The sequence below is a fragment of the Mustela nivalis genome, assembly GCF_964662115.1.
Source record: "Mustela nivalis genome assembly, chromosome: 7".
Classification (NCBI taxonomy): Eukaryota; Metazoa; Chordata; class Mammalia; order Carnivora; family Mustelidae; genus Mustela; species Mustela nivalis.
Window position 1 is genome coordinate 142662659 of NC_139026.1, and position 20158 is coordinate 142682816.

General features: G+C 49.8%; 1 protein-coding gene across 5 annotated transcripts in view; it reads right to left on the reverse strand.

Moving 5' to 3' along the window:
• The window catches only part of FBH1 (F-box DNA helicase 1), a 48381-nt gene that overhangs the window by 16946 nt on the left and 11277 nt on the right, over window positions 1-20158 (reverse strand). For 4 of the 5 annotated variants that reach the window (XM_082738760.1, XM_082738761.1, XM_082738759.1 and 1 more), the window contains 13 exons: window positions 18077-18678; window positions 14090-14220; window positions 13849-13984; window positions 11991-12181; window positions 9210-9302; window positions 8763-8854; window positions 6615-6783; window positions 5718-5940; window positions 4949-5036; window positions 4781-4867; window positions 3932-4068; window positions 1943-2042; window positions 1728-1849 (listed from right to left, as the gene is read on the reverse strand). In XM_082738760.1, coding sequence (XP_082594886.1) covers window positions 1728-1849; window positions 1943-2042; window positions 3932-4068; window positions 4781-4867; window positions 4949-5036; window positions 5718-5940; window positions 6615-6783; window positions 8763-8854; window positions 9210-9302; window positions 11991-12181; window positions 13849-13984; window positions 14090-14220; window positions 18077-18678 — 2171 coding nt within the window. Of the gene's footprint in view, window positions 1-1727; window positions 1850-1942; window positions 2043-3931; window positions 4069-4780; window positions 4868-4948; window positions 5037-5717; window positions 5941-6614; window positions 6784-8762; window positions 8855-9209; window positions 9303-11990; window positions 12182-13848; window positions 13985-14089; window positions 14221-14327; window positions 16738-18076; window positions 18679-20158 lie in introns of those variants that run through there. The other variant, XM_082738763.1, reaches the window with a different exon arrangement.

The following is a 20158-nucleotide window of genomic DNA, read 5'->3' on the forward strand; positions in this document are numbered from 1 at the left end:
CGCGGCCTGAGCACTCAGGAACCTCGGACGCTAAGTCTTGGCTGCTGCCTCAAACTCTTCTTCCATTTAAATGTTTCTTTTCTTTTCTTTTTAATTTATTTGACACACAGAGAGCACAAATGGGCAGAGAGACAGGCAGAGAGAGGGGGGAAGCAGGTTCCCCACTGAGCAGAGAGCCCGATGTGGGGCTCGATCCCAGAACCCTGAGATCATGACCTGAGCCGAACACAGAGGTTTAACCCACTGAGCCACCCAGGCACCCCCTTCCTCTATTTAAAAGAAAGGGGAGGGCAAGAACCCGCTGCACGCTGCTTTCTTGCCCGAAAGGGGCAACTGAAACCATCCACCTTCCAGAGACAGAAAGATGGCCACGATGGAGGCTATGGGGACACCTGAACACAACATGCGGCACGTGACACTTAGCGCCGTGTCCCTGGAGGAAAGGACTGCGCTAGAAAATGTGTACAGGTCCAGACTGTTGTCTGTTCTGGAAGGTTAACTCCTGCAGGAGGGGGCCCGCCTGGGTCACAGTGCAGCCCTTTCTACCCAGAAGCACACGTGAACACGGCCCGGGGCCACGGTGCCACACTCCAAGGATTTGTCCTCATTTGGGCAAGAGACACGTAAACCGTTGACATGAAACAGAGACCAAAATGAGCCCACACGTGTTAGTGCTGGAAAGCAGAAGTGATCCTGAGTGTGGCCACATGCTTCAGATGACACGTGGGCGTGACGGAGGGACAACTGCCTACTGTGCCATGCCTGGCGCAGGCCATACCCAAGAGTGCTATCTTCTTACAATGACAAAGGTCCCCGCATTACACTACGGTCACTACATGAAATACTGCAGTCATTAATGCAGCGAAAGGGAAGACGCTTACATGTTGAGTAAAAATTGCACAAGTGTGTGTGTGCCCTGTTACTGCGATGATGCAGAAATGTGTGTCTGTAAGAACACAGATATAAATAGCAAAAGAGAAAATTATTATCTGAAATCCTGAGATTAAGGGTGATTTTTTTTTCCTTTTAATTTCCAGAACTTCGGGAACTCGGCTGTAGAATCTCTATCGGTAAGAAAAAGAAAACCCCGACCGCCTTCTGATTCCCGTTCACTGGCTGTGCTCACTGGGTGCCCACACGGAGCGAGCCCCCAGAGCCCACTGTTTTTCATAAAAGGAGTGATTGTCTTTTGGTCGTGTTGCTTTGCTCTGAAGAGTTAGAAGTGTCATACACATGTCACTTCCTCCTAACTTCCCCGTGAACCAGGTAAAGGAAAGGCATTATTTTTGTCTTAGAGATGGAGAGAATGAGGCACACGGAAGCTGTGACTTGCCGCAAGCCACACAAAGTTAGTGACAGAACCAGATCTAGAACCCAGGTGTGCACACCCTGCATGCGAGCAGCTCCCTCGTCCCTACACTAACGAGCACCGCACACCACCACACTCGCAGGCAGCCAGCCGGCAGCCTCGCGGGGAGAGCCAAAGAGGAGAAGGGCGCTAGTGCTTTTGAAGAGTGGAAGAAGATCCTCAGTACTCGCTGGGTCTTTGTAGGGACGTTGGGCTAACGTCAACAGAACGGCCGGAGCAGATGGCGCCTTTAGCCACGGAGCAGATGGCGCCCAAGACCCCAAACGCTTGCTTGCATCACAACCCGAATGCAGCCGACTATGGTCACCGGCTAGGTCTGTGTCTGTGCAGGAAGCAGCCGACAGAAATGTGCTCTTACCCCGATCAGATGGATCCTCGCTGGGACTTCCCCTTCCGTCACCCGCACAGCCTCATCAAACACGTTGGCATTGGTCCGGGACAACAGGGCCACCTGACCCTTGGCATCACCTCTAATGCCACCTTTTGGGAGAGAGCGCACACTCTGAGGCCAATCCCAATAAACAGGAGAACTAATTTTGGAACAAATAAATGAAGAGGAACCGAAAGCCTTACTCTGATGGTTTCCTCCAACCAAAGTCTTTTTCCTCACTCGCTTGCAGACATCCAAGATGGTAGCTCCCACGTACGCTATTTCCACGCCAAATCGGAAACTCTGTGGGAAAACGACAAAACAAACGGAGTCAGCAACCCCTCCCTGAAGCAGGTTAGCACGTTTCTGCCCCCACGAGGCCCCAGCCTTGCCAAACCCCACTGCTGATCCCTGACTCACCCTACCTGGAGAGAGGATTTGCAAAGTCCCCACTGTAAACCCGCTCACAATCCAATGACCACTGGCTTGACTCCTAAGCTTTCGAAACTGCAGCTGCCTTCCCGGAACCTTCGGGATACCTACCTTTACCCCTGACCCCAGATCCCAACCTGGGCAATTCTCCCACCGCGGGACCTAGACTGGTTTTCTCACCGCTGCTACCAGCCCAGCTCAGCAACCCGAACTCCACGCCTCACCCACTCGGTCTCCCCCTCCCACTGCCAGATGCGTCTCTGCGCCTCTGTCCGACTCTTTCCCACAAAACTTTCATGGGGCCGCACCCTTGCTACAAGACAGGAAGAGCTGCACAGGGGGAAAAAGGTGACACATGCCCTCCAAACAGGCCTCACAGCCCGGACAGCTTTGTTTCCTCTCCTGCCCCAAGACCAACGGAAGACTTCTGTTTTAAGCAAAGCTACCCTTCCTTCTCAATCAAACCTAATGAAAAAGTGTAAATTATACGAGGGGGAGGCGCGCCTGGGGTTTTCTCCCCTCACCTCAGAGACCTCCCTCAACATTAATGTCAAACCGCTGCCCACACGGCCAGCACCAAGCATCCTTCCTGAACATTCCCCGCCCTCCCCTGCCTCGGCACAGGGCCAGTCTCCTACCCTTCACAGCATGGCCCCACACCCTACTTCTTTGATCAGTGCAGCTGGAAAGACACCATTTGTCTCCAAACTCATGGTACTTACTGCCCTTTCCATGCATTTACGACTTAAAGTAATAAACTACCATGTGCTTTGGTGAACATCAATAAAACTCAGGAAAACACAAGACTTTGGATGAACAGTACTGTGAGGTTATAGCATCACTCCGAGTGAGCCGTAACCCAAACATAAAATAAAATATCCATGAGTCCACACTGATATAAACAAATGGTTGAGTAAGTAAGTAAGTGGGAGAGAAGATACAAATCTTCTTTGCAGAGGATTTCTCCATAATTTATGCAGCTACCCCGGCAGCCTCCCACAGACAGGTACTGGGAAAGGGAGGACCGTGACAGCTTTCTCAGACAGCCGAGCACGCCCCGAGCTGTCACGCTCCTAGTGGCAGACACAAGTTTTCCAAATTCTCGTTTCACTTGAAAGCGAGAATTTTATCTTTGGCAACAAACATTTGTCGGTTGTTTTCCTTGAAGTCACAGCTCACTCCCTTCATTTTTGAGAAAGTGCCAAAGACCGGAGCCTGTCAGCTGTTCCTTCACGTACCAACAGGAACGACACACAAGCGCAGCGGGCTGAGCTCCCAGCTCAAACCCAAGAGCGCCCTCGGTCCGGGAGCCCACACGCTTCCGCGCGCAGCCGGGCTTCCGCCACTCTGGCCGCTTGCTCACAAGGATCCCCGAGACGCACCCAAGGGCCAGCAGTCCATGCTGTCCGCATGCTGTCACCGCAGGACGTCCCGGAGCGGACCGCCCTTGTCTGTCTATCTGACCCCGCGTGGGTCGCAGGAAGAGCACGATGACGGCCACACCACGTGGTGCCACGGCCCCCACCCCCGGGAAGGCGTCAGCGGTGCAAAGGCGAGCACAGGGACGACGGCACACGCAGGCGTGGTGAACACAGAGGTGACTCTGCAGACCCCGAGAACCACAGAGAACCAGCGCTTAGAAGCAAGGATCTGCTCCGCACTGGGCGCCTGGCACAGGGGACCCGCGGGAAAGCGAGGGCGGGGAAGCGCAAAGCTTGCTTCTACGGTTCTGGGGACTCGGAAGCAGAGGGAGCTCTTACCTGTGTGAGATAGAAGACGTGCGTGTGAGGGACTGTAAACAGAGCATTGACTGCACCACGGAAGGTATAGATCTGCTGATGTGGGTCCCCTACAAAGATTTTCCCACATGGCTGAGACAGAACTATGTTCATGATAGCTGCAACCAATAAGAGGGACAGTGAAAGAGCTGAAGGAACGCCGACTCAGAGCACAAAGAACCCATATTTACGACCGAAAAAGATGAAAATGCTTCATGAAACGAAGCCAGGGCACGCTGGACAACGCACTTGTCCTTCCCTGCGGCATACGCAGGCAACGCAAAGAAACAACTGTATAAGGGACAAGAGAAACCGCTTCTGAGCCTAGGAATGCAGATTATTTTTAGTCCCGGATAAATGATGGAGTCTTTAAAAAAAAAACCACATAAGCAAATAAAAAATGAGGCGAATTGTCTTCTCTAACATTGTAACTCAAAGCTGAAAAGGGACCCCCGAGGGGCGCGCTGGTTTCTAACAGCCACTTCGAAAACACGCACACACTGTCCGCTCTAAGTTGACTAGCTGTTCCCACTCAGCCTGAGTCCAGGGCCCAGTCGCCGGATGGACTGTGCTTAGTCAACATTTTAAGAGTAACCGAAGCAAAACATGAACAGAAACATCAATCTGCTTTGAGTGGAGGGGCGGGGTGAGGACAACCGCTGAAACCCACAGTCGAGTAACGACGGGTTTCTGTGTCACTGAATTATCGTCTGTGCCTCTTCCTTACGATAAGTAAGAGTCATCAGCTCATGTCACATGTGCGTCCTCTTCCATAATCATGGTGCTGCTTCTACGTGTCTGAGACTACGGATGTCCGGAAGAGTTTATCACCTGGGGTACAGTCTTGGGCCTCGTCCACAAAGATGGCGTCAAAAGAGGCAAGCAGAGGCTTGCTCAGCTGCCAGAGTTTCAAGTAGCCTAAAAGAGGGGAGCGGCAAGTCAGAACTCGCAGGCAGAGCAGCCACGCTGAACGGGAGTCAAGCAGGGGCACGGGCATACCATCGTGAGTCATTTGGTAAGCCTCTTCTTTGCATTCCCCCAACTTCCGCATGTTGTCCCAGAGTCGGCTGGCTTCAAGGACACCGTTCTAGAAAGCAAGTGATACGGCAAGTCACAGTTTAAGACCCTGGATAAGACCCCTCCTCAAATCATGTTCATGCTCACATACAGACGTCCGAACAAAGGCACCATCACAACACGGTGAGGCGCAGTCACCTCCCTAACCTTCCTCCGGCTCCACGACAGCCTTAGCACAATGTCAAGTGCAGAGATGAGTAAGAAGCTGGGGCCGTACCGAGCCCAGGGACAGACCGTCGCTCAAAGAGTACAAGATCGGGGCGGGGGTGGGGAGGGCGGGGAGGGGAGGGGGGAAAAGCACAAGATATGATGAGCCAGAAAAGCTGGATTCGCTCTCTAGACTTGCGACTGACGACTAAGCCATACAAAGAATGGCCAATGACTGAAAAGACAAGAAAAATCCACAAAGAGATTCCTTATTTTTAGATTCGAACCCAATGACAAGCTCCTATAAGCCTTGGGTAGGAGGAGCCTCATCTGTTGAATTAGGAGGACCAGCGTGCAAATTAAGTAGAAGGTCTGTGAGTCCACTTCACAGAAAACACGCCAGCTCACAGCCAGCACGACGGGCCTGCGGTCCGGGAGTCCGACGTGCCGGCAGTTTGGAGGAAGGCAAGGCGAGCAGGACAGAGGATCACGCCAGCTCTCCTCCAGCCTCCATCCCTGGCCGTGAGGAGACTTAGATACTCACCAGCTTTTCACTCTGTTCAACCATGACTCTCTGTCCTTGGCTGTTCCTGCACCAGATCGGCACGTGATCGATAGTGAGCTCTTCGTCGGCCGAGGCGAAGAAGTTCTCTAAGGTCTTACAGACGAGCTTGGCCCGTATGAATCCGCCTTTCCCTTCAGCAAGGACAGAATTGACCATGAAGGGGGTCAACTTGAAGAGATTCAGTTTCTTCTTTAATTGGTACCTGTAACACGCAGCCCAAACGAATGGCATTTGACTGTCAGCACGCGGTATTTCGGTCTCCCCCCACTGGAACCCCCTTCCCTACAGTGACACCACCTGGCCACGTTAAATGTCACAACAGGTTAGGGGAAAGGTTGAGCAAGGTGCATGCAGGATGTGAAACGGCTTCATCCGGCTTTCAGGGACTCTCAGACAACAGCCCAGAAGAGGAAGTGGCTCACGGCAGATGCCCCTGCTCCACGGTGTGCACTAGACTCCAAGAGGTCCCTGAGGGGACACTCGAGTTCCCTGAAGCCCTCCCATCCCAGGGACCGCTCAGAGGCCCCAGCGGCCCTGGGCAAGTGCACGACCGCCGAGTCTCCCCCACCTCGTCCCAGGGAAGCCCATCCGTCAGACTGCGGAGAGCCTGTGCGCCAGACCAGTCCTTGGGACTCTCTGCGCCTCAGTTCCGGAGAAATGAGAACGCCCCCTCAGTACGACACTACCATCTGCAAACAGCGCATCTTTACAGGGTGGAAGTGCAAATCACTACGCATCTTTCCGTTCCCTGCCTGTAAGCGGAGCGGGAAGCACTCCACATTCCCAGCGTTGCTGTGTCTGAGTTCCTATGGAATCGTGACGCTCACGACAGGAAAACCAGGAACTGGACAAAGACGGCGGCAGCACAATGCTCACTTCCGCCCGACGTGCCCATAGGCCATGGAATGGAAGGTCTTGCAGATGACGTTGGCGGGAAAGACGAGCTCGGCCTGCTTTGCGATGCTCTTGTTGAACGTCACGTACAGAAACCTGCTCTGGGACCACTTTTCAGCATACTTGACCAGCGTAGAGGTCTTCCCGGTGCCTGGGGAAGCCAAGAGGAAAGGAGGTGACCCTCTGCCCGGGAAAAGCTGTTCCAAAGGATGCCCTAATGAGGTCTTACCCGTGTTTATCTTATCTTCCACTAGAGACCAGACCAGTGACAGGTTTCTCAATGCTGAGAAGGGGCTGTGAAAAGAGTAGGAGATTCTAAGCCCGAATAACCTGGGCTTGGCTCTCGGCTCTAGCCAGCTCCGGCTGAGCAGGGAAGGACGGGCCTCGGGACCTCACTGACCATGGGTGTGCTCCTCAGCCATGCCTGGGTAACGCTGACCTTGCAGGTCTGGCAGGATAAAGCAATCATCGAGGGACCCTGCAGGGGAACTCAATAAGAGCAGCTGCCGCTGTCCTATGCATCAGTCGCGATCCTGAGGCAAGAGCGTGCAGGTGAGATTCAAGGATGCTTCTGGTCCATTCTGAGCTCTCCGGCACGCCCTGCCTCTCCACCGTTCATTTCCTCAGTTACCATTCACTGAACAAATACTCACGAGCACCTACTCCACACTCAGCTGGATGCTAAGCACTGGGAGTATGCTAAAAACAAACAAAAAAAATAAAAACAAAACAAAAAAACCCATAAAGCAAGATTCCTTTACTACAATCTCCTCGGGAATACAATACCAACACAGATGAAACCATGAGAGCACAATGAGAGTATAATGAAAACGCAGAAAACCAAAAAAAGAATATGAAGTTTGGAATCAAAAAAATCACCTGTAAAAGTAGAAAAATGGTACCTCGTTCCCTCCCTAACAGGGCTACTGTGAAGTCTAATGACACAGTGCGGAGTGTTTATGAAATGTGTGTGTTGTCTATACTTATTAAATAATCAGATGCCAAAGAGTTTGTATAGACGATCAGTTACAGCGAGAGTTCAGAGGTCATATAGGGCTCTAAGGGCTCAAGAAGCCTCCACTAGGAAAAAGCCGCAGCGATGCGAGTCGGGGACAGCATGGCGAGGAGGAGATGGGGTTGGGGGGCTGCTCTTGGAGAGACAGACCCAGCTGTGAATTCTACCTCCTCCACTTCTGTGCTTATCTAACCTGGGCAAGTCATCGCAACTTCTCTGAGCGTCAAATCCTTATCCATAAAACAGAGATAACCACCCAACCTTCCACAATGTCCTTAGGACTCAGCACCACGCCGCCGGTACTGAACAAATCCTTGTTGTTGTTTATAGCAGGATATTTAGGCAGAAAAGAAACAGGAAGGAATTCCAGGTAGGAAAGAGCATGAGCAAAGGCTCAGACAAAAGGATAACCAAGTGCTTTGGGAGGCTCCAAGTGCAATGAGCTGACTGAGGCAGGAGAACTACAGCTGGCCTCATGGAGGAATGTAGGTTAGAACCCAGTGCTGGGAGAGACTCCCAGACTTTACGCAACAGAAATCAGAGAGCTACGGAAACCTGGCCCGCCCCTCTGTAAGCGACCCGTGCCTGAGCATTTACAATGATAAATGACCGGCCAGGTCAGTCCTGGTATCATCCCACAAACAAATGCCTAAGAACCATCCGTCCAACCAGGAACGCCATGTGGATGCTCCCTGGAGTGGCAAAAAACAAACAAGCAAACAAACAAAAAAACAAGCTTTTAACTTGTTAAAAGTTAAACTGCTTAACTGCTTTTAAAATCATTTAACTGGAATGCCTGGGTAGCTCAGTCGGTTAAGTATCTGCCGCCTTCCGCCCAGGTCATGATCCCAGGTCCAGGGATCGCGTCCCGCATGGGGCTCCCTGCTCAGCGGGGATCTGGTTTCCCTCTGCTGCTCCCCCTCCTTGTGCTCTCTCTCTCTCTGACCAATAAATAAAAATAAAATCTTTAAAAAAAAATAAAAATAAATTATTTAACTGCAGTAGTTGGACAATAGACCAAGGTAAAGAAATTCTGGCAGGGAGCAGGGAAAAGGGAAGCAGGGATCAGAGGCACGAACCCGACGCCCCAGTGCAGGAACGGTGAGCTCCCTCACCTGCAAACGCCATGATCTTTACCACCTGGAGAGGTTCCATCTTGTGGCTCAGAATCAGCTGTTGTTCATGTGTAAGCTGGATGGTTTTCTTGCTGTAATCATTATAGAAGAGAAATCAGAAAAAACAAAGGAATTCCAAAGACCAGGTGACGGACTGTCACAAAGCAAACAGGCAGACTGGAGGAAATTAACCCAACAAAAGGCCTCGCCTTGGGGTGATAAACATATTCCAAAGCTAGTTTATGACGTTGGTTGCACACGCAATAAATGTACCAAAAATCACTGGACTATACAATTAAAATGGGTGAATTTTATGTCATGTAAATTATACCTCAATGAACTGTTAAGACAAAACACCCCTCCTCTGTAAGTATAAGGAGGAACTGAGAATAGAAGACAAAACACACACACACACACACACACACACACAAGTCCCTATACACATACCCTGGCCAAACCGATGGTTCCTCTTTAACTTCTCTGGCCTGAGGACAGGAATTCTCCTGAAGATACAGGCAATAGAAAATGTTGTAGTGAATCCTAATAGGGAAAAAGCAGATTTAGAGATTTTCAAATTAATTAACAATCTCTATCCTGTTTTCTCTCAGATGTATTTGGACTCCTTACCATTTCTAAAAAGAAAATAGCTACCACCATTTTATAGGGGAAAAAGAAAAAAAGAAAGAATGAAAAGATGTTAAATACACCTAGAGCTGACCAAAGCCCTCTCGGAAAGCCCAGCTCTGGGAAGGTGCCTGGCTCCAGTGTGTAACGGCGAAGGAGAGAGACCAGGACATGCTGTCTGGCGACCAAAGCACTAACTGTAACCCTAAGAGACAAACAATCACAAAAGCAGCAAGACCGGCTGAAAACAACTGCAAATACTACTCAGAGCAGTGCGATCCTTGTTCGAAATCACCTTAATGTCACCCTGTCTTTCTCAGACTCCTTTGCTCTGCTCCCTGCTTCCTGTAAGGTGATGACTGGAGTAGATGCATGAAGAACATTCAGTCTTTAAAGGTCCCAAAGGAAGGGTGTTACACAGAGAGCAAGATGTGATTACCAAGGACTGGAAACAGAATGGCCTCCAAGCCACCGAGGGGGGCCCATGACGACACAAAGCACTCAGCAGCGGCCCCGGAAATGGGCAAGCAGCCTGCTACAAGCCACTTCGAAGCTCTCTGTGTTCACACTGACCCCAAACTCTTCCCCCTCCATCACCAATCACCATCACCCTCCATCACCAACCGCCCAAATTTAGCGCACCACTTCCCATCCCCAGAGGAAAAGTGATCTCTGAGCACCATCAAATACTGTTAATGACACACTTCTGTCTCTGGTCATATTACCTCCCAGGTAAAGCAGGAAGAAATTCATAAACACAATAAAACCCAATAGATCGTGCCCTCCATTCCTCTTCTCTGGATGGAGAGAACCTGCAGGTTCGGAATCTGCACGTAAGAACGTTATTCACCACGTGTGTACTGTGTTGTACCAGTTAATCCTAAATCTCCTTGTCCTGTGCCTCAATGCCACAGTAGGGATACAACGTGACTGGCATTTAATAAACTGAAACGTAACTCAGAAACACAGCAAATACTCTGACATTTCTGGAGCACGTGTGTTCCATCCTTGAACTCCAGCAAGGGTGCCCCGGCCACAGCTCATGGGGTCTCCCCAGCCATGCCTCCCCCCCAGGGCTTACGGATTCCAGAGAAAGGAAATCTCCCCGGGACTTCTGCTTCCCAGGACCGGCTGCAGTAGCACACCGCCCATCTCCAGGCGGGGGATTAGGGCACCCTGACAGCTGCCCTCCACAGCCTGGACTCCATGCTGACCTCTCCCCAAGGTCCATGGCAGCTTTCCTCGTCTGGCCGCTGCCGGCCTCACGTAACTGTGGCTCGTCTCCCTCTTCTTCACCAGTCTCGCCACAACAGACCGCTTCTCCTCCGTGGATATATTACATTCATCCCCGTCTTTGGACCCTGAAATTATCTACTCCTTCTGCTAAAATGCTCTCCCCTCAAATCTTAAAATGTCATTTTATTCATCTTTTTAAGATTTTATTTATTTGAGAGAGAGCGACAGACAGCACAAGTGAGCACGAGGGAGGAGCCAAGCAGGGAGCCCGACGTGGGATCACAACCTGAGCCACCCAGGTGCCCCTTCCTCCCCCAATCTAACGCCGTGCTCCCCACCTCCCTCGCCCACTTCCCCCTTCTTTCTCTCTGAATCACTTGTTACTCACTACAATGTTCTTTTGAATTTTTTTTTTAAGATTTTATTCATTTATTTGACAGAGAAAGATCACAGTAGACAGAGAGGCAGGCAGAGAGAGAGGAGGAAACAGGCTCCCCGCTGAGCAGAGAGCCCGATTCGGGACTCGATCCCAGGACCCTGAGATCATAACCTGACCTGAAGGCAGAGGCTTAACCCACTGAGCCACCCAGGTGCCCCTCTCTCCTTTTTTTTTATTAAGATTTTATTTATTTATTTATTTGACAGAGAGTTCACAAGTAGGTAGAGAGGCAGGCAGAGAGAGAGAGGGGAAAGCAGGCTCCCCGCTGAGCAGAGAGCCCGATGCGGGACTCGATCCCAGGACCCTGAGATCATGACCTGAGCTGAAGGCAAAGGCCTAACCCACTGAGCCACCCAGGCGCCCCACTCACTAGAATGTTCTTATTCAGCGTGCTCACTCTCGCAGTCCCTGTCTGCTCTCTCTGGAACACAGTGCCCGAAGCCTGGACCAGCGGCTGACACGCAGCCTCAGATCTGACCCTCCGCCAGCTGCCCTGTGCACACACACAGGCGAGTGAAACCACGACGGTCACTCTGAATGAACCACCTCCGTCTTAGAGACGGTGAGGCAGGCGAGACTCAGCCATAGTGCTTAGCTCCCCCCCAAAACAGAAATGGAGGAACCGAATCTTAACGCTTCCCTAGGAAACTGAGGCCACACAGCAAGGCAGAAGGCTCCTTTTAGCCAGGGGACTTCACGTCAGGCTTCAATAGCCTCGAGCGTCCACCGGCCTCAGCGCTATTTCCCAGTGGGGTGGCACTTCGTATCCGCAGAGCACGTCCGACCCTCCCAGCACCTGCCGTTCACCGTGTGGACTCGGGGTGGGGGGCCCTGGGAGAGCCACGGCGTGCCCGGGGCTAGAGCTGGGCGGCGCAGACAGCGCGGGCCGTTGCCGCGCCCGGGCCTGGCTCTTCCTCCCCCCGCTTTACCGGTTGCTGATGTTGATCCCCTTCTCCCTCATGGCGTAGAGGAGCACGGCGAGGCAGTACAGCGTCTCCGTGATGTCCGGCACCGTCACGGTGGAGCTGGGTCTCCGGAGGCAGAAGAGCAGCTGCCGGATGTCGTTCACGCTGCTGGACAGGAGCACGATGGCCGCCACCAGAGCCCACACGTTGACACCCTGCGGAGGGCGGCAGACCGGGCAGGGAGAAAAGAACACGGTGAATGAAAACCCATCGGACAACCAGCGAGAAAGCCCAGGCTCGGGCGGCCTGGGCCGAGTGCCAACTGCCCACGCGACCTTCAGAAACGTCAGCCTTTCCCTTCACCCTGGATTCCTTTCTTTCATCGCTTCTGGATTGGAGTCCTTCGTGTCTTCAGTTAAAAAACATCAATGAAGGATCTAACAGAGCACCAGCCTAGAGGAACACCTGGCTCCCAACGTTCGTCTCCGAGTCGGGGTGAGCTCTCCTGTCCACAGCCACTCGACGGGGTCCGAGAAGCTCACTGCGCAACTGTGCCGGCCCGGGAGGCCAACGGAGGGGCGACACAAAAGACGACAGTGGTCTTTCAGGGACAAAACCAAGACTGACAATTCCCTGGCATTAAGACGTTAATCTACTACTTACTTCGTGTTATTATTTGTTAATTATGTTTTAATTAATACAAATTCGATGTTTTAACTAACATTATGTAAATGACTGAAAATGTCTTATTATGGATCTGTTTAGCATACTCCGTTTAGCAGTATCTAAGAAAATGTTCAGGAGCACAGAAACAGTCCAATACTGGAAAAGTATCTTTCTCATTCTTCACTTTACTACAAGCATCCCGGTTATAATTTCAGGGTCCTCTCACCCCAACCATCCTGTGAAAGAAATGACTCCCCACCACCAGCAGCAATCCCGTCACTAAAGGCAGAAAGAGCAGAACACACGGCTGGACTGCCAGCTTTCTGCAGGCTGCAGCCGGGCAGAGGGTGTACGGAGCTTCCAAGACAAAACGGACGAATCCCTGATGTAGATAAGAAGCCACAAGTCCCAGTGAGGTACAACTGACGAGTCACTGAACCTTACCTCTGAAGCTATTATCACACTGTTTGTTAATTAATTGAATCTAAATAAAATTTAATTTAAAATAAATAAATAAAACTTTAAAAGAATAAAAGGTCATCTGTCATATCAACACCCAAAGATACAGAAATGGTGAGCATTTCAGCGTCTTTTCATCCTATTATATATAAGCGGTATATTTTGTAAAAAAAAAAAGGAGGCTGAGTCGGGAAACTGAAGACTATTTCTAGCTTCCCACTGACTCATGAGTGTCTGCAGGAGAACCTTCATTTCTCTGATTCTTTCCAATAACCCACTTATTGACAATGGAATGGGCTCCCATATAAAGAAATCCTTATTAATCAAAGCTTTTAGAGACCAGACAACCATCCTCTGTTGAAGATTCCTCCACAGAATGGGAAATTGGATTAAATGCTTTTTAAAATCCCTTGCACTGAAGAATCTATAACAACATGGCCTGTTATTTCCATAACGGGACCAATGACGAGATTAAGGCTTCAAAGCAGAGATTAAAGGAAGACTTTGAGGAGAGCCTGATGGCACAGTCCGTTAAGCCTCCAGACTTTTGATTTTGGCTCAGGTCGGGACTTCAGGGCAGGGAGATGGAGGCTGGCGTCCAGCTCTCTGCTGGGCATGGAGCCTGGTTAAGATTCTCTCCCTCTCAAAAAAAAGGGAAAGAATTTGAAAATAGATCTAAAATGACCTTCAGCCAGACTTCATCTCCACTAGTCTTTCTGGAAGAGAAAGGGAGTGGCGTTGGCCTGCAGTCACTCACCGTGGCCGCCACGTAGAGATCCGGGAGGTGCTGACGCACGCAGGCCTCTGCCTCAGGAAGGAGGAGGTGATCCCTCAGACTCCACAGGGCCCGTCCAGGGTCCACACTGGGGGAGCATTTACTGGTGGCTGCATAGCTGTACGACAGTCACAGCAGAGTCCGTGAGAAAGCTGACCCCGAGGGCTAACAGGCGGGCAAGGACTGGAAACTCCGTCTTCCGCCCCGGAGAAAAGCCACTCACCGAATGAGGTTCAGCACACACAAGTCGGACTCTTTCTCTATCCCGTAGCTCAGCAGGATGCCGTCCACTTTGCTCACAGCTTGTTCCTCATTCATCAGGTAGCGATGATACAGCTTTTTCCAAGGAATGAACTGAAGGGGTTTTAAAAAAAAAACCAGAATAACATGCAGGCAGCGGCTGTGAGAGCAGATTAAGCCACTACTTATGGACGACCTTCTGACACTTGAAACGCACTTACAGCTCACAATTCCAAAGCTGGGCAAGGAGGGTAGAAACATTACACACGTTTTGGCTGGAAATGAGGAGAACTGGGTCTTGGTTTTGGTTCCAACACTAACTTGACACAGAATCTGGGAAAAACTAGTGCGATTTCCCTGGTCAGGACACTGACAGCTCAGCGTTTCAATGAAGATCAAATAATAGGAGAACCGTAGCTGGGGCACCTGGGGGGCTCAGTCAGTTAATTGTCTGCCTTCGGCTCAGGTCACGATCTTGGGGTCCTGGGATCAAGCCCCACATCAGGCTCCCTGCACAGCAGGGAGTCTGCTTCTCCCTCTCCCTCTGCCCTACCCCGCTGGTTTAGGCTCTCTTCTCGCTTTCAAAAAAAAAACAACCCTGTGGCTATACTAGCATCAGACAAAAAAAGGCTCTACTTTGAAAACTATTCCTAGAGAAAGAAGATTATATAATAATAAACGGGCCAACGCACCAAGAAGGTCTAATAATCATAAGTATAAATGTACCAAGTATCAGAGCTCCTCAATGAGGGAAGCAGACACGAAACCAAACGGAGGAACAGACAGAAACATGAAGTCCCAGGAGATTTCAGCGCTCCACTTTGAAGAATGAACAGAGCCATCAGACAGAAGATCAATAAGGAAGCAGAGGCTATAAACAACAGTGGACCAAGGGGACCTAAGAGACAGATCCGGAACATTTCACCGCACAGCAGCAGCATATACAGCCTTCTCCAGGAAACATGGAACAGCCTTCAGGACAGGTAACATGCTAGGCCACAAAAACAAGATGAAATCAGAGGGAGACAAACCGTAAGAGACTCTTGACTCTAGGAAACAAACTGAGGGCGGCTGGAGGGGAAGTCGTTGGGGAGACGGGATAACTGGGGGAGGCGCATGTGCTGGAGTGAGCACTGGCTAGTACGTAAGACTGATGAGTCACTGACCTCCACCTCTGAGACCAATAATGCATCATATGTCAACTGAATTTAAGTAAAATTTTTTTAAAAGAAAAAAACAAATTTTAAGACATTAAAATTGTAGAAAGTATCCTTTTTGATCACTATTCCACAAGTATGTGGAAATTAAATAATGCTCTTAAAACCAGTGGGTCAAAAACGAAATTAGAAAAGACCATGAAACAAATGAAAACAAAAAACACAGCATACCAAAACTTAATGGGATGAAGTGAAAGCCATGCTCAGAGACAAGTTTATAGTTGTAAACACCTATATTAAAGAAGAAGAAAGACCACAAATCAACAGCCTAACTTTGTTAGGTCCCTAGGTCTTAACTAGGTCCCTAACTAGTTAGGGACTAGAAAAAAAAAGCTAGCAGAAGGAAAGAAATAATAAAGACCAGAGCAGAGATAAATGAAATCAAGAAGAGAGAAGCAGAAAGAAAAAAACAAAAAAAAACAATGAAACTAAGAGTTGGTTTTCTTAAAAGATCAACGAAACTGACAACCCTTTTGGTAGACTAAGAAAAAAAACAAGGAGATTCAAATAACTGAAATCAGAAATGAAAGGTGGGACATTACAACTGATATCAGAAATAAAAGGACATGAACCAATTGGACAACCTAGAAGAAAAGACAACCTACCAAGGCTGACTCACGAAGAAACAGAAAATCTGAACACACCAATAATAAGTGACTTGAGTTGGTAACCAAAGGCCTCCCAACCAAGGAAAGTCCAGGACCAGACAGCTTCACTGGAGAATTCCACTGAGCATTAATTCTTTCAGAAGAATGAATATCATTCCTTCTTAAACACTCCAAAAAAAACTGAAGAGGATGGAGGACCTCCAAACTGATTCTAGGAAGCCAGCATAACCTTAGACCAAAGTTAGAGAAAGATACTAGAGCAACAGAAGGGAAAGGAGAGCTACAACAGATCACCGGAAATACGTACGAAGCATCCTTGTTAAGCGATGATGAAAAACAGCCTCAGTCTAACATTTCAGGAGGTAAATATGAGCTGGAAAAACTTGCCCCAGATCTTCTCAAGCAGAATGGAGAAAACTCACTATCCCCATCTGTGACTACTCAGGTCACACAGGATGCATCTCAGTTCGGTGGGTAGAAATACTATGACACAAAACAGAGGTCACACCCAAAGGCAGAAAGGCAGTTCTCAGAAAGTACAAAATAAGACCTCAAGCAAAGAATGAAGCAAGAGTGATATGAAATTTCATCCAAAACCCTTCATTTTTGTAAGAAAAATGTATTGTCTTCATATGTCCATCTTGCCCTCCATCCCTGAATTTTTTAAAAAGATTTTATTTATTTGAGAAAGAAAGAGCATGTAAGAGAGGAGCAGAGTGGGAAGGAGCATGAGAGAGAATCCCAAGAAGACTCTGTGCTGAGTGCGGAGCCCAGTGTGTGGCTAGATCCCATGACTTCGAAACCACAATCTGAGCCAGAACCAGGAGTCTCAGACACCCAACCAACCAAGCCACCTAGGCGCCCGCCCATCCCTAAATTTCTAAACTTCACCATATCTGAAGGGAGAGTTTATCTTCATTTCTAGGGTTTATCCCCAGTGGCTAGTTTAAGGGATATCGTAAGCCAAGCAGAACATGCTCCCAGCCCATGGGTTTACCCTTGGGCCCACAGCTGGGAGGGAAGATATGCAATCGAAGACCAGCAGAAGGGCAGGGTGCCAGAGCAGTGAGGGAATGGACTCAGCACCAGGAAGTCTCTCTCTCTCTCTCTCTTTTTTTTTTTTTGGAAGATTTTGTTTTTTTAATGGACAGAGGGAATGAAACAGTGAGAGAAGGAACACAAGCAAAGGGAGTGGGAGAAGGAGAAACAGTGCTAAGCAGGGAGCCCAATGCAGGGCTTGATCCCAGGACCCTGAGATCATGACCTGAGCCAAAGACAGATGCTTAATGACTGGGCCACCCAGGCGCCCCAGGAAGTCTCTTCCAAGAGCATGGGCTGCCCACTGTATCAACGGCCAAGAGGGACACTCAGGGTGATTCCATGCAAGACTCATTTATGAATCACCTACTGTATATAAAAGATCATGAGGCACAATGGAGAGCTCGAAAACAAATAGGATCGGCAGCCTTCTGTCCATGAGCCAGTAATTTCAAAGGAGAAGGAACGTGGGCACCTGGATGGCTCAGTCAGCTAAGGGTCCAACTCTCGGTTTCAGCTCAGGTCATGATCTCAGGGCCATGAAATCAAGATCCTGCTCGAGATTCTTTCCTCTTCCCTCCGACACACACTGTCTCCCTTTCTCTCTGTCAAATAAATAAAACCTTTACAAGGAGGCGGAAGGTTCTCCAAACTGTAATACGGAATGGGATAAGCTTCAAACAGAGGGAGAAATTGCTACAAAAGCACAAGGAAGCGAAAGGGAGAGATTCTACTTCACTGCCCGAGGAACAGAGCGAAGCCTTGAAGACATGAGATGTCAAGAGAGATACGGAGGGCCCTTTACATGGGGTGGGCCGGGGAGCGGGCTAGGCCAGCCTAGACAAGGGGTATGCGGCCTACGGTCGGGACACAGAAAACCCCTTGTGGTGGGCAGAGTACAGGGATATGCTGGGGAGTGGGCAGTGAGGCTCTCGGCAAATCCTCGGGCAAACACGGAAAGCCGTAAGGGCCTCCAGGGAACTCAGGTATTATCCCCGAGGCGAACGGAAACTACCATTTCTGGAGGAACGTGAAGGTCTGTTGTGAGCAAAGCTAACCTGTGTGCTTTCCCAGAAAGCACCGCGGAGCCACGAGCGGTCTACGTACCAGTGGGTCACTGATGATATCTCTCCAAAGGTGGCACACGAGGCTCACGTTCCAGTAGAGATCCTCCACGGGGAGGAAGGCGAAGATGTGCCGGAGCACCTCACTGGGCAGGCTCCAAATGTGGCTCTGGGCTTCCTGGCCAGGCAAGGTCCCCAGAAGCCCATAGTAAGAGTCAGGAATGGGATCAGGCCCAACGTCCTCCACTTCCTGGCTGGGTTCTCCGGACTCCGCAGAGCGCCATGACAGAGAGCCCTCGGTTTCTTGCCTGGCTTCCCTGGGTCTTGCGCCCGACGGAGACAAACGATGCCGTGCAGTCTTTCTAGAAACCCCGTCCCACTGACTGGTCCCTGTAGCTTGATTCCTGTCGTCCTCAAAGGACCGAGACCGCTTCCTTGCAGGCAGAGCGGACCCTGCCACGCCCAGTCTTGCTTCTCCATCTTCCTCCTGAGGCAGGGCGCAGTGGTTCTCTGCAGCAAAGATCATGTCCCCCTCCGAGTCCTTAGAGGTGTCCTGGCCCACAGAACTGCTTTTGGCCATGTCATTGATGCACCGCTGCCGGGCGGCTGGGAAGAACTCAGTGTTGTGCCCTTGACATCCTTGGCCTGCACGGAGAACCCAAACACAGTGAACAAGATAGGAAGGACTGCGGACCCACCGCTGAGCCACAAGAGGGACGCTGATTTTAATTATGTACATTAACAGAGAACAGAGACAAGGACATAGCTACCAGTCAACTAATTTCATATACAGATCTTAATCCAAAAACTATTTCTATCTGGCTCTATCACGTACTCAGACACGTGCATGAAGAGACAGACACCAGTCTCCAGATGGTCCGAGGAGCACGGTCTACTTTGCAGTATGTACAAACTGAACACCCGGATGGATGGACAGACAGAAGGTCAACAACTCCTCACACAGACACACCCACTTACAAGAACTCACTTCTCCTGCCTCACTCGTACAACACAAAATCTAAACCCGACAATGCTTCGGGTTCTCAGGATTCAGGAAAACCTACTCTTTGCCTCAGTTAAAACCCTTGTGACTTATTTTTATCTCCTCCTGTGAAGCTGACACAGTCACTGATTTTAAAATAAGAATAAGGGAGTCAGAATTCTCTTCTTAGGATGCAGGTGGTACCTAACCCGTCCACACGTTGCTTCAATGGGCCTTCCTTTGGCATCCGGGATTCTGAGACAAACTGAAAGTGAAACGGCCTGTGCGGTCCCTGATCTCAGACTTCCAGGCACTTAAGGGAGTTCAAGTGGTGATTTCACACAACACCACTGTATTCTTACACCCTATTGTACAATGCCAGTCAAGTGTTTAAGCGCCTTATCAATATATAACAAAAGACACGGCTCCTGCCCGAAGTGGCTACAGCTGGAATTCTTACAGTGGAAAATAAGAGAGGGGAAAAAGACTAGGATTAGCCTCTAATAGAATTCATAGGATTCAGGATTTTTTCTATGTTAGAGGGAAAAACTGTAACTGGTTCTAGGGCAATCTGATAGAAACCCAGGGCTTGGAGGCAGGAGGCGGGGTGAGATCCTGATACTCTCTAACTGTGGCACTCGACGGCCCCGACACCCAGGGAGCCTGCATGTCCTCCGGGCCGGGACTCCACACGGAAACGTGCACACACTGACCAAGTCCTTGTCAACGAACTCACGACACAGAGAAGCTGCCTTCTACACACAGAACAAACAAAACACTACCACGGAGTTTAAACCTGCCTCATACATGGGTTACAGTAGTTCCAAAAAGTGACAAACACATATTACGATAGTTACAGATGACTAGGTAAGATTTGAGTTGGATTCTGCAATTAAATATATCGAAGGGAACTAAGGCAATCGGGACTCTCCTGATGGGTATTACTAACAAAAGGAGGAATTCGTTTGGCACCTAAATGGGTAATAAGAAAAACCGAAGTCCCAGAAGTAGAATTTGCATGTAATTAATAATAAATACCACGTGACAGCAAGTCCAAGCTTGCGTCCCTAACGTAACAGGGAAACTTTTCACGGCACGTGCCTGAGTGATGGGTCAGAAAACAGAACTCAAGGGTATTAACGT